This window comes from Homalodisca vitripennis, chromosome 7 (assembly GCF_021130785.1).
Source record: "Homalodisca vitripennis isolate AUS2020 chromosome 7, UT_GWSS_2.1, whole genome shotgun sequence".
In the NCBI taxonomy this organism is placed as follows: domain Eukaryota; kingdom Metazoa; phylum Arthropoda; class Insecta; order Hemiptera; family Cicadellidae; genus Homalodisca; species Homalodisca vitripennis.
In genome coordinates this window covers 135,674,083-135,693,103 of record NC_060213.1, presented here as the reverse complement: position 1 = coordinate 135,693,103, position 19,021 = coordinate 135,674,083, and the positions used below count along the sequence as shown (strand labels likewise).

General features: G+C 35.8%; 1 protein-coding gene across 1 annotated transcript in view; it reads left to right on the top strand.

Annotated features, from left to right (window-relative positions):
• The window catches only part of LOC124366380 (calmodulin-binding transcription activator 1), a 148,016-nt gene that overhangs the window by 32,725 nt on the left and 96,270 nt on the right, over window positions 1-19,021 (top strand). The window contains exon 2 of the mRNA XM_046822895.1: window positions 12,104-12,239. Coding sequence (XP_046678851.1) covers window positions 12,120-12,239 — 120 coding nt within the window. The 5' untranslated portion in view covers window positions 12,104-12,119. The remainder of the gene's footprint in view (window positions 1-12,103; window positions 12,240-19,021) is intronic.

Sequence of the window (19,021 nt, the reverse complement as noted above, 5' to 3'; positions counted from 1 at the left end):
TATGAGATCAGTTGTGCACACGTAGATGTGTGTAATGAGATGGACCTCCCGTGTAATGGGACTGAAAAAAAAACACAACAGCGCCCTTCACATGTCGGATATTTGCATACGGGATAAAAAACGTTCGACAAATTAATACTGTGTTGTGTAATGTGAAAAATGTCAGGCGAAATATTGCAGTTATACGCCATAGCAGAGAATCATTCCCCTTATCGTGGGAAAGAATATCACCCAATAATTAATGATATTCTATATTTTCCGATCTAGTTAGAAACCTACACTCGCTCGATATCAGTATTTAAATCATCAAGAAAAGAAGTCAATCATTCGAACTTTGTGAATGTGGAATTTAGCTCCAGTTCACCTTCCTCTTACGTGCAGTAAATCTGATGATGTTACAGACCTGACTCCTGAAATCTGGAGTCATGTTCGTCGGAAGGGATCCACTAGTCGGTGACGAAGAACGAACACCCCCAAAACGAACCCCACGCATAGTTTTTACCGTTGGACGATAACACATGAGGGCGGTGACTTCTGAGGTCCTAGTAATAAATACTAGAAATGCAAAGTTTACTTATAAGTTCAGTTTAATTACGAAAACTTACAAGCACCACTTTTAGATGGTAAAGGAAAAGTATGTAATGCCACGTTGCTGCCAATTAGAACACAAGAACTAAAAACGAATATCTTCTAAGTGAGCCTAAAATATCCAATGTTCTCTGGAATTATGCCTACGATGTTCTACTTTATAAAACAATAAGATTTCACTTCCCTTCGCAATATGTAGACTCACAACCCGGGTGTCGGCGTCATGGCACGAGACATTGAAGCTGCAGTCTAAGAACGGTTATTTCTAGAAGAGGAGTAGAAGTTGGGAAACTGGTAGCCATCTACTCAAACAACACGTGAGATACATCAGGTACGTGAGCTACGTGAACTCGCCTAAAACAAATTCGCGACGGTATTAGCCATTTAATGATACAAATTACTTATTTTCACAACGTGTTCGCCATTAAGGACGACGCCACAACTTTTATATATCTCAATCAAGCAAATAAAAGATCTTCAAGGGTAAGTAACTTTACTATTTACAACTTTACTTTACGTTACATTCATTTTTATATGTTTGGCATCAACGGGCTAATTTAATAATACGAAAAGATAAATTGTACTTACGGACAAAGCGCGCGAGGTCTGTTCGGTCACGTAGTTGGGCTGCTACAAAGGGTTAGAAGAAAATATTCATCCGCGTGCCAATTAGTTAGTTACTCCGCCGATAATTTAGTTCCGGAACATTGGATAAAAATAATATTAAATTATACTGGCTGACTAGGTTGCGAAATTTACATTATATGAAATTTAATTAACTAATTTACGGTACAAGTTTCAAGTCTGTATCAGCATCAGATTTCAGATGTTGCACATAATAGGAAGGTGAACTGGACCTAAATTCAACATCCACATCGAATCATCCCTTCCCGCCATACGTGCTTCATTCGAACTTTGTTTTATTTACTCTCCGACATATGTAAAATGAGTAAAAGTTATCGTGTTGGCGCCCATTATGTTTATACGTTATTAAACTCTTTAAACTCTCTATGGTACTAGGTATGACAATTGACGGTATGAAGTGCAAATCTAAGTACGATGGTATTCTGAACTGTATAATCGTGAATCCGAACTATTTTACAATACAACCAAGTCTTACATCAGGATTTTCCTATAAAGAAAACAAAAACAGAACGTATTAATATAAAAACTTCTTTTTTTATTCAATTATTCTTGATTCTGGTTTTCTTTTAATTGCCAGAAAGGCTTTTTATTTCACTATAAAAATATTGTCTTTTTCCTGTATGTTCTTGAAGTTGACAAGTATGTGGTGTAAACCGAATGTTGAGCACGAATTAAAATGGGAAATGCTGAATGTTTTCTGAATCTGTTCCCCTAATTAGGCCTTACGTGAACGATACAGAGATCTTCCTTAAGTTTCAGCCCACTCTAATCCCCGGGAAAGTTTGTAATGAGCAGCAAAGTGAAGACAATTAACCCAACAAGTAACACAAGCAGTAAATAACAAAAACAGCGCAAAGTTGGCCACGCGGATGTTGGGACTTAATGTTTAATTACGGTGGATACAGCAGTCACTGGTGTGCTGGTGTGACCCCCCGGGGGGTGATTGAGGCAGGGGGCATTTCTTTCAGGCACCTTAACGTGTGGTTTGATTGTTTTTATGTTCATTTGTCTTTCGTATCGTAGTAAAACGTAAGGAATTTCTCTAAATATAATGTCCGTTACCTAAAAAAAATGTTGGAGAAGGTGATACAGTACTTGATACTTGGTAGCTCCGTCGATGACCGGTAAAACCGGATTGACTGCGTCATTTTACAAAAACTATATACAAATTAAAATCACAAAACTATATACAAATCACAAATCACAATGGCGGTGGATGCAGAAAAACCCACTCTCCAATTCTTTTAGGGAATAGATTGGCCTCTCCACCAAACAGCCCCTCAGATTTTTCTTGAGCTTCCCAAGCTCAAGATTTCGCACGTACTCCGGCAGGGTGGTAAAAAGGTTAAGAGCCGAAGTAGGGTGGTGGCCACATACACCGATTTGTAGCTGGGAATTTTTTTAATAACTTCCCAGACTACAGAATAAGTATTATCAATTTCAGTCACTCCACAAGAAATAACGGGTATTAAAATTAGGAAATCTATGCACTTCCTAATCAGACCCAAATAAATAATTGCTCAAGATTACAATTTACCATTTTCTACTTTTTTACATGAATTAATAGCTCCATATAGTGACATATCTTTGGTTTTATTATAAATAGTTTAGGCAAATTACACGTTATTTAAAAATGTTTTGTTAAGGAAATGATTTTTTTAAACAAGAAACATGTCACTTCATCCAGTCATGTTTTGCGTGCATAGTGTTAAAAGTGGATATTCTTATCTTCAACAGTTTTTTTGTCAGATTATGAGATGTCACAAATGTCTTGTTTAAATTCTAACCACTCGTCGTAAAATAATAAAAATATTTCTATGTACCCTGCATTCAGAATTGGTATTTTGAAGGGTGGTGACGAAAATTCTAAATTTAAAAAAGTATATTCTCCGGATTGGACTTTGGATCTGAGTTATAAATAGTGCTGTTTCCAATAAACTTTACCCTTAATCCGTTTGTTGTTCTATTAGTACAAGAAGCTTGCTTATAAATTGCACCTAGTGCTATAAGGACCTTTCCGCTGCTTCCGGAGTGACAGGATATTCTGGGTAAAGTTGGGGAAAATGATATTTTATGTACAGAAAAGACAAAAAATTAAGAAAGGATGTTTTGAGGCTAGCACACAAGAATATACTGGTCCAACTTCCCCAACTAATTTAATTATTTATTTATTACTAGCCGTTACCCGCGGCTTCGCACGCCTTTCGTAAGCTAAGCCCGTGTATGAGCACGTCTGATTCAAGTGAATTATTTTTCCAACGCCGATGTAGAGTTTACCTTGTTGCCACGATCAAGAAAAACTATCAAAGGTGTATGTTTATAGCCATTGTACACGTCCAGTACATTTACTTTATTATAAAGTGGTCTAACATTCAAACTTTAAGTTCAACCAGAAATGTATTTTAAAAACTTTAAATAGTGCCTTAAAATAGTGTTTGGCTATTTAATATACGTAACTGTCTCGTAATTGCAGTTTATAATGTGCAGGCGCTTTGAAATCTTTTATATTTTGCAGCGTAGCCTGGTGGTGAGTTACACCAATGGAAATAGCATATAAACAATCTACGTGGAAAAATACGTATACATAAAAATTTTCATAATGATCGGTCAAATAGTTTACGAGTCTATAAAGGACACAGAGACAAACGTTCATCTTTATGCATATATATATAAACTATAAATGAATTGAACATACTGCCAAACGTTTGCCTCCAGCAGGTATCTTGGTATTTAGACGAATCCATACAAATAAATTTGTTTCGCGAGTAACAACTCACGTAACAGAGTTAGTTCTCCAGTCGAGTTGACAAACAGATGGATGGGCGGAAGGGCTTGTGCCTGTCTGGACACTGCACATGCTGAACAATTGCATGTCACTTTATAAACACTTCCGTGAACAATACTCGATCATGTCTTTGTTTTATATGTTTTAGAATGCTTCGATAAATTCATATTGTATTCCGTATTTTGATTCACAAATTAATAGAGTTTGAGTGAATCTGACAAACGAATTGTCTTTGCTTGCGAGTGCAACAGAGAACTTACAAGTAGTATTTACTAGAAATATGTGAGCTTTAAATAGAGATCTATATTTAAAAACGTTCTTCTACAACCTCTAATAGTTTAGTCCCAAAGATGCAAGAAATATATATTTAACTAGCAATTACCTGCGACGCCAGTGTTGAGTTTACCTTTTGCCACAATCAACAAAATATGTTAACAAATGCATATTTATGGCCATTTTACTTTACTTCGTTCTTATTATAGTTGGACGAAACGATTTTGAGCAACTTCGTTCTTCATCACCGACTATTTTTGAATCCCTTTAGACGAACATGACTCCAGAATCAGGAGTAAAATCTGTAACAGCATCAGATTTTAGATGCTGCACGTAAGAGGAAGGTGAACTGGAGCTAAATTCAACATTCACATCGAAATAAAAATACTATGCCTCTTTAAGAAAATATATAATTTTACACGAACATGGCGTTTTAGTTCAAACTAATACATGCAAAAATTTTGAAGTTTGTTTTAGTAGTAAATTCACATACCAGATGTTTGAACGAAATTGATCTAGTTGTCTAGGTAACAGTGGTGGTGATATTTGATTTTTGGAGTCCTAAAAATGAATCTTTTAACACAATAATTTGAAGTACAGATTTTTGCTCGAAAATACTACTCTATACTTTTAAAAGAAAAGTATAATAAATTTTGCGTACCAATTTCACTTTTTACATGCTTAATAAAAATTTAATTAAAATTTGTTCACACGTGATCTATTGTTGTGGAAATGTCACAAACAGGTTAAAATTTTCAAAATGATCTCAACACACACCCACAACACCTTTAGTATCAGGAACACAACAATGGAGTTTATACCATGTTTACGTTTAGTAGGGACCTGACCAGGGGTGAGGGCAAGTACATTCTCACAATGGATCGGTATTCGTTAAAAGACATCAATAGACTCGCTTCCTGAACTCTGCCTCTACCATTTTAATTCGGTATTAACTCAAATACCACAAAGTTACCCCTCTACTCCATCCCTTCATCTCTCTATTTTCTTCTTCTTTCTCACTTTCTTTTTTATTTACTTTTTCGTTCAAGTTGTTCCTAATAATGTTCTCTGGAATTCTGTATATCCTTTCCCAATATGTAAAGTATTAAAAAGTAGTTTTTGCAAAACGAAAATTTATCGAAATATTTTCGATGTACGTTACATGGTTCAAAGATGGGACGTGCAGCAAATTCTTGTTATTGCAAGTTTTTCCGCGTTTCTGAGAACTGCAAGAGGCCGGGAACCACAAAGCAGTGTGGGACGAAGCATTAACGGAAACAGCAGGTTTATCGAATGTGCATTTGGTTTTCAAATGCATCGCATGTCGCAGGAACACGGGCCGAATAGTGAGCGGAGCGCATCTCGGCCCACAGTTGTCTCTGTGTCGGCCTCTCCAGTCTCTGTGTCGGCCCCCAGTCTCTGTGTCGGGCAGAATAGAGATCACTATCAACTCTGCCCAACCGGATATCTCTGCTGTCTGGCCTATTTTATCTTGAACAATGGCCGGTACATTTGAACCTTGAGAAATACATCACAGCGGTTCATTCTTTGTGCATCCTTTTTTTGGTATTCTTGTCAATTGATTCATCCGATTGTGTGGATATCACCGGAACATACTGAAATCAAAATAAAATAAAATTATGTATAACACCGTTTGTTTTTTTACATACTCTACAGAGTTGTATATACACAGTATATAGGTGTTCCGTAATTCTCTGGACAAGGTATACCACGTTATTGCTCAGGTCAAGACAAACATAACAAATTTAAACCCATTTGAACAAATTTGGGTTTCCGATGCTTAATTTCCCATATGTCTGTCTGTATGTGTTTGTTATAAAAAAACATTAATATCTTAAAAAGTTATGAATTCATATATACAAAATTTGGCTCAAATGTATATACCAAATACCTCAAACAAGGGCAGTTACTGAAAAGAATTACATCTAATTAGCTTTAGTCTTTTCTTAATGGCGGCCATTAAAACTTTTTAACTTTTAATATCATCATAACTAGGAGTTTTGCTCTCAATAATTGTAATAATAACAGCTTTTAGAGGATTTTATCACAAATCTAATTTACACCAAAATTATTTATCTAAATAATTGATTTAGAGCATATTTGCTTTGACAAGACATGGCCTACTTTGAGAGCTGCCGTTTATGCAGTTTTTGTATTGTTCACTATTCACTGGTAACCTGTTTTGCGAAAATTGCTTTAATTGGTCAAAATATCTGAGAATCGGAAACAATCATCCATCCATCGGTGATTTAGCAAACACCGTCTTCAACTGTTGCTTCAACTGTATTGCCTTTTTGCAATTTTTTCCACTGCATACGAAGCCATTGTGAAAGTCAAACTTGCTTTAGGTCATTAATAATAAATGCGTTTTATGTTTTATCTAGTTTTAAGGTAATAACGACGTGTATTAAACAAGACAATTTCATTTTAGTACTATCATACTGTCGTGTGGTGAGTAATACTAAGCTTATGGTTTCAACAAAGTCTAGAAAAGTGAGCCAATTGTGTTTGATAGATTTGTGCGTGAGTTTCATAACCACCATATTACATACATAGCTATGGTGGGAAGGGTTGATTAAATTCGAATAATAAGTTTAGCACCGATTCCCTTCCGCTTAGTGCGGCATCCAAGATGTGATGAATCGCCTCCTTCTCACTTCAGACGTCTATCTCAGCTGCAGCAGTAGAATGCTGATAGAAAAGAAGCGGAAACCATTCTCAACAGAAACTTTGGCGTTTCCAAAAGCAGACGAGTTCGAGTGTTCAGCTAGCACGAGTACTGATGAAACTAGCGACAGTGACGGTGATGACTATTAGTAATAAGTACTACTTCCACTTCCTTTCGGACCTTCATACATAATTATAATTGTATATTAATATTGTTGTATTGTTATTTGTATTTATTATTAATATAGTATGTTAGATAATGTATTTGTGCCCAAACCGGCAAATGCTTTTGCAAATAGTTCCTATTTTTTGTGCCCTAAGCTGTACACCAGATTAATACATGTGGCTACATATATTTATTTATTTATATTTGTTAAACTATTATACTTAGATATTATAAAATTGTGTGTTTTTTCTCAGGGTTAGATTTTAAATTTTTATAGTTAATAAGAATAGTGAATTCAATAATAATGTTCTTCACTTTTGCATTTAGTTTATAATTTAGTTTACTTTCGTTCGTATATGTTTTTTTATTATATAAGTTTTGATTTGAATAAGCTAATATTTGTAACTTATAGAGTATATTTAATTTACTTTACTTTAGTGATTAAAAACATATAACAATAAATCAAGACACCTATGAATGTTATATATATTGGATTTTTTAATTTTTATCCCATTTTTAATTTTTTTTTTACTAATAATTGTTGCATATGAATTCGAAAAAAGGGTATAGGAATAATTATTATTGATCGAAAAAGTCATTTGGCACTAAATTGTTCCAAAATCACAAAAATTTAGTTTTGGCCAGGTTTTTTTTGTGATATACCCGTATGTGCGGCGTATGAACTCTGGCACTGATGCAGATGATACAGGAATCACAATTGATACAGGAGTCACAGATGATACAGGAGTCACAGATGATACAGGAGTCACAGATGATACAGGAGTCACAGATGATACAGGAGTCACAGATGATACAGGAGTCACAGATGATACAGGAGTCACAGATGATACAGGAGTCACAGATGATACAGGAGTCACAGATGATACAGAGTCACAGATGATACATCACAGATGATCACAGATGATACAGGAGTCACAGATGATACATCACAGATGATACAGGAGTCACAGTGATGATACAGGAGTCACAGATGATACAGTCACAGATGATACAGGAGTCACAGATGATACAGGAGTCACAGATGATACAGGAGTCACAGATGATACAGAGTCACAGATGATACAGGAATCACAGATGATACACAGGATACAGTCACAGATGATACAGGAGTCACAGATGATACAGGAGTCACAGATGATACAGGAGTCACAGATGATACAGGAGTCACAGATGATACAGGAATCACAGATGATACAGGAGTCACAGATGATACAGGAGTCACAGATGATACAGGAGTCACAGATGATACAGGAGTCACAGATGATACAGGAATCACAGATGATACAGGAGTCACAGATGATACAGGAGTCACAGATGATACAGGAGTCACAGATGATACAGGAGTCACAGATGATACAGGAGTCACAGATGATACAGGAGTCACAGATGATACAGGAGTCACAGATGATACAGGAGTCACAGATGATACAGGAGTCACAGATGATACAGGAATCACAGATGATACAGGAGTCACAGATGATACAGGAATCACAGATGATACAGGAGTCACAGATGATACAGGAGTCACAGATGATACAGGAGTCACAGATGATACAGGAGTCACAGATGATACAGGAGTCACAGATGATACAGGAGTCACAGATGATACAGGAGTCACAGATGATACAGGAATCACAGATGATACAGGAGTCACAGATGATACAGGAGTCACAGATGATACAGGAGTCACAGATGATACAGGAATCACAGATGATACAGGAGTCACAGATGATACAGGAGTCACAGATGATACAGGAGTCACAGATGATACAGGAGTCACAGATGATACAGGAATCACAGATGATACAGGAGTCACAGATGATACAGGAGTCACAGATGATACAGGAGTCACAGATGATACAGGAGTCACAGATGATACAGGAATCACAGATGATACAGGAGTCACAGATGATACAGGAGTCACAGATGATACAGGAGTCACAGATGATACAGGAGTCACAGATGATACAGGAATCACAGATGATACAGGAGTCACAGATGATACAGGAATCACAGATGATACAGGAGTCACAGATGATACAGGAATCACAGATGATACAGGAGTCACAGATGATACAGGAATCACAGATGATACAGGAGTCACAGATGATACAGATGATACATCACAGATGATACAGGAGTCACAGATGATACACAGATGATACAGGAGTCACAGATGATACAGGAGTCACAGATGATACAGGAGTCACAGATGATACACAGATGATACAGTCACAGATGATACAGGAATCACAGATGATACAGGAGTCACAGATGATACAGGAGTCACAGATGATACAGGATCACAGATGATACAGGAGTCACAGATGATACAGGAGTCACAGATGATACAGGATCACAGATGATACAGGAATCACAGATGATACAGGAGTCACAGATGATACAGGAGTCACAGATGATACAGGAGTCACAGATGATACAGGAGTCACAGATGATACAGGAGTCACAGATGATACAGGAGTCACAGATGATACAGGAGTCACAGATGATACAGGAATCACAGATGATACAGGAGTCACAGATGATACAGGAGTCACAGATGATACAGGAATCACAGAGAGGATCACAGATGATACAGATGATCACAGATGATACAGGAGTCACAGATGATACAGGAATCACAGATGATACAGGAGTCACAGATGATACAGGAATCACAGATGATACAGGAGTCACAGATGATACAGGAATCACAGATGATACAGGAGTCACAGATGATACAGGAATCACAGATGATACAGGAGTCACAGATGATACAGGAATCACAGATGATACAGGAGTCACAGATGATACAGGAATCACAGATGATACAGGAATCACAGATGATACAGGAGTCACAGATGATACAGGAGTCACAGATGATACAGGAATCACAGATGATACAGGAGTCACAGATGATACAGGAGTCACAGATGATACAGGAATCACAGATGATACAGGAATCACAGATGATACAGGAGTCACAGATGATACAGGAATCACAGATGATACAGGAATCACAGATGATACAGGAGTCACAGATGATACAGGAGTCACAGATGATACAGGAGTCACAGATGATACAGGAATCACAGATGATACAGGAGTCACAGATGATACAGGAGTCACAGATGATACAGGAATCACAGATGATACAGGAGTCACAGATGATACAGGAATCACAGATGATACAGGAGTCACAGATGATACAGGAATCACAGATGATACAGGAGTCACAGATGATACAGGAATCACAGATGATACAGGAATCACAGATGATACAGGAATCACAGATGATACAGGAGTCACAGATGATACAGGAGTCACAGATGATGATACAGGAGTCACAGATGATACAGGAGTCACAGATGATACAGGAGTCACAGATGATACAGGAGTCACAGATGATACAGGAGTCACAGATGATACAGGAGTCACAGATGATACAGGAGTCACAGATGATACAGGAATCACAGATGATACAGGAGTCACAGATGATACAGGAGTCACAGATGATACAGGAATCTGGAGTCCATGTCTGACTAAAGAGATCTATAAAAATTCGGCGACGAAGAAAGACGTTAAAAACAAACTATTTACATCGTTTCGACATCAGAAACGCCTAGACTACAAAGGAGTTATTTCTGGTTACCCAGCAGCTTATTCAGTGTAAGCTAAATTAAGAGGTAGTTTCATTTTCTCATCAGGCGCACAGTTGAGTGTACTACGATGTTTTAAACGCGATCTGAAAGCACGGCGGAGCAACCGAGTTACCTACACGTAACGCAGCTACGGTGGAACGGTTGATTCGATACGAATATTGAGTTTAGCTCCATCTGAACATCTAGTCACTAACTTCTTATCGTTTTCTTTAGACAGAATATGTAGACTCCAGATACCAGGAGTCTGTATCAATGTTAGATTTCAGACGCTGCACTAAATGGAAGGTGAAATGGACTAAACTCAATGTTCGAACCCCAATATTGGTACTGTATATGCAATTTAAGACAACTTCGAAAATACTAAATTATAAAATATAGTATATTGCTATTAAGGAGGGAAAAAAGTCTACAAAACACAAATATTCTAGAACATAACTTTTTTCCCTTTGTCTAAAGTTTTTTTTACTATGGAAGGTTTGAAAGGATAAAAGGATTTCGGACCATGGTTATGGTAGTACAAAAGGAATAACACAACGTTTCGAAGATTGGAATCTATCCTCTTCGTCAGTATAATACCTCACCCACCTGACGAAGATAATAGATTCCAATCCTCGAAATGTTGTGTTATTTATTACTTTTGTAACCATAACTATTTACTACAGTACACACAGGAAAGCAGGGACACATTTTTGTCAGCTGATATACTCAAAAATCCAATAGTGTGCTCATGACAAACGATAATCATTGACCCAGACACAGTTAATAATAATACAATCAGCTTCTTTCGGTGCAATATTGAAATTTACCAACTTTGTCCAATCAGTATGACATATCATTTTCCCAAAACTATTAGTCAGTCGTATTGTATTCTTCATGTGTTGACCTACAGCCCAGAATAGTGGCCTTCTATCACCGAATGATGTATAGTTTGCATAAATATCCAATTTCTTACATCATTTATCTGTAAAATGAACAACAGAGAACCAAATACATAGCCTTTTAGTACTCCCAACGTGATATTTTCGCTGTCGTAATAAACCGTTTAAGGTTGTTTAAATCTTTAAAAAGTAGAATGTATTGTTTGCTGCCCTTAAACAATCTTACTGTCGATCTTCTACGCTAGAAGTGTATCAGAAACCTTACGTTGGTCAATAAAGACTCAACAGTTTTTAAATCGTTACCTTTTGTAAAGAAAATTATGATGATAAGCAATGGGATATATGTTGAAAGTTGTTAATACTTGGCTGATGGAAGTGTGATCTTGCGATGTTGCAGGCCGAAGAGCGGATCGATGTTGCTGTACAGTCGCAAGAAGGTGCGGTACCGACGGGACGGATACTGCTGGAAGAAGCGGAAGGACGGCAAGACCACGCGGGAGGACCACATGAAGCTCAAGGTGCAAGGGACCGAGGTACGTGCCTATAGTTCTTGTTATATTGGTAAATCCTACAATTCTCGCAATCAAAACTATTGGGAAACCAAAAATGAATTATTTTATTTTAATAGGCTTACCATACTTTGATCTAAATAAATATAAAATGACGTAAGATTTTTATATTTATGCGGGTTTCCGGTAAATACTTTTTTGAACTTTATTAGTGTGTCAGGTGATTTAAGGAAATATTACAAAATATCCATACTTTGGTAAAAATTTCTCAATAATATAAATTATTTAATATTATAATTTTTTAAACGCTTAAAATTCTTCGAACTGACTCATTGTGAAAATTGTTGTCTCTTTCACATGAATAACGTTGTTTCAAACGTTTATAATCTAATTCCGAAATAAGTAACCTATTTTAAATATAATTTCAATTGTTTTCTACAATATTGATAGCATTTTCTGAATATATGAAATACAGTTACTGTATTTGTAGCTCAGGCGTACTGAGTAGACACGGCTTCTTAAATGCCCCCACTGGATTAGACGGAGACCCGTAAAGGATGCAGTGTGTGGTGGCCAAGTGTACACATACACAATAACTGTAATGAGTGAATAAATAACAGCTGTGGCTTCCCCAGTGTTGCCAACGGACAGCCGAGACAGTGTCACTGCCACTGCTGCCAACTTAATGCTCTCTTTACCCCAGTCAATAATTGCTACTAAATGTTGGCTACGTTGCTATGTAGTCCTTGTATAACGGGGTATGTAGCCATGCTACTGTATTGTTGCATCTATTGTTCCTTTGGTTATAAGTATGGTGGCCCAGGGTGCATGCTGGCCTACTCGTATTTCTACTACGGTTGGATGAAAAACAACAATACCCTTACTGGATACTAAGCAAAAGATTGTTTGTTTCTATCTCTGTAGCAGTTAAACCAGCTATTACAGTATGAGGATTAGCAGAACTTCTTTTAATTTTTTTTACACTGGTGAATTTTGTTCCTTTTCTGGAGAACGGTTAATTTATTGAAAACGGAGTTCATCTTCTAAAAAGTACGTTATATGTTTACCTTTTAACAATTGTGTATTTAAAGTTGTCTCAGTGTACTATGTAGATTTTAGGCTACGACAGTTTTTAAAAGTCGCCTACTATTAAGTGTTCAAACGAATAAAAATAGAAAGGCTCGTATTTGCAAAACAAAAATACTCGTTAAGAAAAAAAATTTGAAAATCAGTACCACTCTGCATTTATTAGGAAATGTTGAAATATACTACCATATATAACTAAAAATGAATGTGTTGATTTATTTTAAAACAATCTTACATATTTTATCATTTATAAAACACTGTATCTGTGTGAACTTAGGGAATTGCTTAAATAGCCCGCAGTAGTAAAATGACCTATTGCATTAGTCTATAAAAAAAGTTTAACTTTGATTTTTCATTCACATATTTTTAAACTAGAATGATGGAAGATATCTTGTTTTATGGATAAAATTATATAATATCTCGCCAAGGATACTATTAGTGCAGATCTTAACAATTTTAAATTTCCCTGGTAAAATAAATACTTTTTGAATAATTTCACGATTAATTTAAACTAGTTAGAGATAAAAAAAACAATGTCCATACAAAAAATTGAATAAATGTCCGTTTTTTGTTTTATTCTTGTTATTAATTCTACGATCAAAATTTCACCATGGAAGTGTTTAAGATTCAGCATTGTTCTTAAAATAAAGTTAGCCTTAATTATAGACGCTTTTCGCAATAATTATTACCAAACTGATATACCAAACAAATCACGATTGGAACACCTATCGTGATTTGTAATTAAATTAAGTTATCAGTGATACTTATTTTTATAGTTATAAATTCCAATAGTGAACTATAATTTTGGTGTGATTTTTATTAAACTTTTTTACCTAGTATTAGCAACATTTTTTAATAAGGTACGGTTTTTCATGTTTTTTTATTTCAATAACTAAGCATTTAAAATTATAGACAGTACATGATAATAAAAGTAATCACATCTTGACCTGACAATAAAACAGTAAATGTTGGCTCATTGACGACAATATATAAATATATTTTCGTTGTAGTTAATCTTTCACTTGCACTTTTGAATCCTCCATAAACTGAAATACCTGCCGCTTGAACTCCTCTAGTGTGAAGGTGTATAAGTCATATACAGGAACCTAATATCTAAAGCCTCAAGCTAATTAAAGTTTTAACGTGAATAGTAATACCGATGCATCCTACAGTTTTGATACTCCACTCTTTGTTCAAAAACCATTCCGTCCTGTAATTTTTCTCCATTAAATTTTACTCTATAGAACACCAATGCCAATTCCAGTTAAAATCCATAAATCCACAAGTTTTTCAAGAAAGGTTTGTGGAAACTTCTGATTCAGAGGCTTGCTCTTTTTCCCTCAAAGGATCTCTATAACATACTGTACATCGACAAAAATGTCTTCCAAAAGACGTTCACATCAGTTTTGGTTCAAATTGATGCATTCATGTGATGTCCAGGTGGGTTTGTAGAAACCTTTTTCGACTGTGCGGCGCCCAAGAATTAACGTAGGTTATAATTTTGTTCCATTAATTAATTACCTGTGCCAATTTTCTTTTAAATCAATTTAATAAAGTTGTTAAAGAATAACAATTTTAAAAAAATCTTTACGTCTTATAATTAGAGATGACTTATTTGAAACAGCACCATAAGAATCTAGCGTAGAAATCAACTAGTCTTGTAGTTTAAGAGGAACTTCCAAAATATTACGAATTTCCCCGTATTATGATCCCATAGTTTTCGCATAGGCCGCTTTGAATCTGTGAGTGATAATCCTTTCAAGCCACAAGTCACACTATGCATAATACATCTACTTCGGTGAATATGCATGATATAGGTGGGCATGCATGATTCTTGTCGAGCATGGATAACATACCCTTTGCGATGGAACCCCCGCCCCGCCACGCCTGCATGTCGGGACTTATTGTGGTTATAATTGTAACGACGGGTATAATTTACAACGATGTAGTCAGCCAGGGTTGCCAAATGTCGGCACTGTTGCCAACCTTGCCTGTTTATCTACAGTCGATAATTGTTTTCTAAATGTTGGCCACACTGGTGTGGCGAGTGGGCTGCCGCTAATGTTTATTATTTCCTGTGTGGTATATTATAGATCTCGTGTGCGAGATAGTGTATGTAGATTTTGGGCTTTTGGAAATATTTTTTTATTTGTTTTTATTTTAAGTATTTAAAATTTATGATGAACAATTTTCATCCCCTTATTGTTATATAAATAATGTTCCAATTTTTATAACTAATAAATGCGATTTTCGTTCTCGTATTTTTCTTGTGAATAAACAAACATTTAGGATTAATTTACGACTATTCACGTGTTCCCTGTTTAGTAAATCTGTATATTTAGGTGCTTATATGTTTCACCGTTCAAAAAATAGGACTCAATTTTTTGTCATATACTTTAATAAATCATTTTATTGATTTTTGAGTGCGATTTAATGTTTTATTTTATTCTACTTTCATTGAATTTTTAAGTAATTTAATAGAAATCCAGTAGCAAATACTTTTCGAAAACACATCTAGTATAATTTAATGACTGGGCGTATCGACTGTGGAGAACTTCTGTCCAGCGTGGAGAATTCAGTTTCCTTGTGCCTCTGCCCGCGTCCAGAGTCCCAGCGTTGTTCAGTCCTCATTTCGCACTCACCAGTCTGGGGGTTAACGCTCCTGTGAATGTGACGATGCCACTGGGCAGCGCTCTATCTGAATATATTGACTGGTACTCTTCGGCCGTGTCTTCTTTCAATAGGGAAATTATAATGTATTTTTTACCTGATATATATATTTATATATATATATATATATATATAAAATTTTATTCGTTTCATTTCATTTATTGTATACCGTATGACATAGTGAAGGGGATTTACTGTTTTGTAAGTAGATATTCATTTATTTTACGTAATCATCAAAACATTCGGTTTCTATTGTTTTTGTTTTGTTTTTTATTTCCTTGTCAATGGATCTATAACATTTGTTTATTATATGTTATTTCTGTGTTAAAAGTGCTGTAACGTAATGAGCATTTTCTGTTTTGTAGCATCAATAATGTGATTTTGAATCATTATTTTCATTAAAATTCGGGTCTTTTTTAATTTTGGGTGACTTTAACCCTGACTTCTTCATGATTTTCGCCGTTCATGTTTTACAATACAGTAAGCGATTAAATAATCCCCAATTACAAATTGGGGGGGGGGGTTAATGTAATATTGTCCTCGTCCGAAAAATTACCATTCCCTAATAGGATTTAGTATAAACAAATGTTTGTCCTTGTAAAAGGTTTATCGTCCATAAGTTGAATAATAATTCTTTACATAACTCCACACGTTAAATCGTCCTACTCCATAAGTCACGTAATGACATGTTTTACCGCACTCGTGTCGTAAGAAGTCTATAACGTAAAGTTTCAATAAGCTGGTTTATTTTCAACGCTTATTAACGCTTCAACTACCAAAGTCGTAATTGTACAATTACGCGTGGTATTTGATAAACTGGCGAACTGAAACGCCAAATTACGTTACGTTACGTCCTCATTCATCAGCTGTGTCCGTTCGTAATTTTATCAATGATCGAAAACTTAGTTGAGTAAGTCCTTCCATGATTGTAGAACGACGTACTTTACCTTAACCGTTGTTGAATGGAGAAATAACGCTATAGACTTCGGTTTGTACAAAAGTATTGTTGCTAGGAGGTTATGTTAAATCTCTCCTACATGACTAGTTAATTCTTTGTGAAGTTTGTTTTTGACGGTGGAAGGATTGTGAAGGAAACAGGATTTTCCGGACATTTGCCTTCGTTCAGTGATATAAAAATCAGTAAAACTACGTTTCGAGATCTGCAATCTGATTTCTTCTTCAGGTAAATAACTAACCTAAATTTTAAACACATAACTACAATTACAGTCGTAGGTGGTTGGAAGACAAATGCAGACCTATCGTGACCTGTATTCTGTACTTAAGTTTTGATAATTATTGTTGCGTTTAGTTATTGTTATTTTCGTACATGTAAATTAAATGAGCGTTCCTTTTTTATGCGATTTTAAAATTTTGCCATTAACAATATTCAGTATAGTATATTCTGGCGTGACTATCACCATTTGTTATTGGCCTCTGGTCAGTCGTAAGTGGATGGTCGACGAATGCAGACATATTGTAGTCTATATTCTGTAGTTCATTTGTAATAATTAGTTTTGTGTTTAGTTTTTTTAATAAGTGCATATTTTAGAGTTAGTGAAGTTGACACACAACATGGTGGTTGTGACTCCTGACTTACGCGTGTCACAAGGCTCTGGTGTGATGTGTTTTATTTTAGCCTAGTTTGTAATTATGTGTTAGGTTAGTTATTTACTTGAAAAAGAGATCAGATTGCAGAACGAATGCAAATGTCCGGAAAATCCTGTTTCCTTCCTGGTTAGGTAAGCATGTATTACACAGTGCGTCCTATAAAGGTATTCAAAGTGCGGAGTTAAACAGAGGAAATCTTCCTAAACACTTTAGAATTACACGTTTCACTGTGTCTTGTTACAAAGTTCCAGGATTCGGAGGGGGAGAGGGGAAATGGAACGTTTAAGCGAGCAACAATGTGGTACGATAGGAGTGAACGGATGGGGGCTGTCCTGAGATTACGTTAACCTTACGTTCACCGCTCCCCCCCCGCCCCTTCGATCCTGTTAATCAAAAGATAACAATACTTACGACCGTATTATTGAGATATACTACGGTCTTATACAGGGACCGGTATTCATTCGCCGCTACGCATTCACCAATAGTACTGTATTGTTCATAGACATCTTACAATTCTTTCTTTAAAGTTTGTCATTGACGATGGAAGGTTTGAAAGGATAACAGGATTTCGGACATTTGCCATCGTTATACAAGGATTAACACAACGTTTCGAGGATTGGAATTTATCCTCTTCGTCAGGTGGGGGAGGTGTTAATAGATACAAAAATAACGAACATAACCTACAACGATGGATGGCAAATGTCCGAAATCCGGTTATCCTTTACGTATTACAATGTTTTGAACGTAGTCGTAACGTTTAATAAATACTATTTCTTTAACTACTGTTAAATACTCTTAAAATTATGAGACTATGAACAGTTCAGATAAATTGTAAAATTCACCATTCATAAGAAAGGATCACAGCATGGATTTAAAAGGACTAATGTTAGGCATGAAATTAAATATGTTTGGTCCCAAATATAGTAATAATTTTTGGAAGGGCTTTAATCGATGTTTAGGAATCATGCAACTGTTTTTGTTTCCTGCATTATACTGGTGGTAATATTCAGGAAATAGGCTTGTATTATTGAAAAGTAAAATAGAAATAGATTTGACAAAGAGGGGTGGTCAATGTTAAGATTCCCTCTCCACTAAAATATCCTCTACAACTTTCCCTTCTAAATCCTAAACGTAGTTTGTTGTTGGCTATGAAATGTTTCCAAGGATAACAGGATTTCGGACATTTTCCATCCTTATATTTGTTACAAAATGTATAAAACAACGTTTCGTAGATTGTAATCAACTTCTTCAGGGGACAATTACTACATGTACATGTAGTTAAAAGATACAACGTGTATTAACCCAGGTGTTGAAACTGCACAGAATACAAGTCACAAGCATGAATAGTCAAGAGCACTAACACACGTGTCACCAGCACAGGTGATTGTGAAACAGTGTCTTCTCACCTTACGAAGAAGATAGATTTCAATCCTCGTAACGTT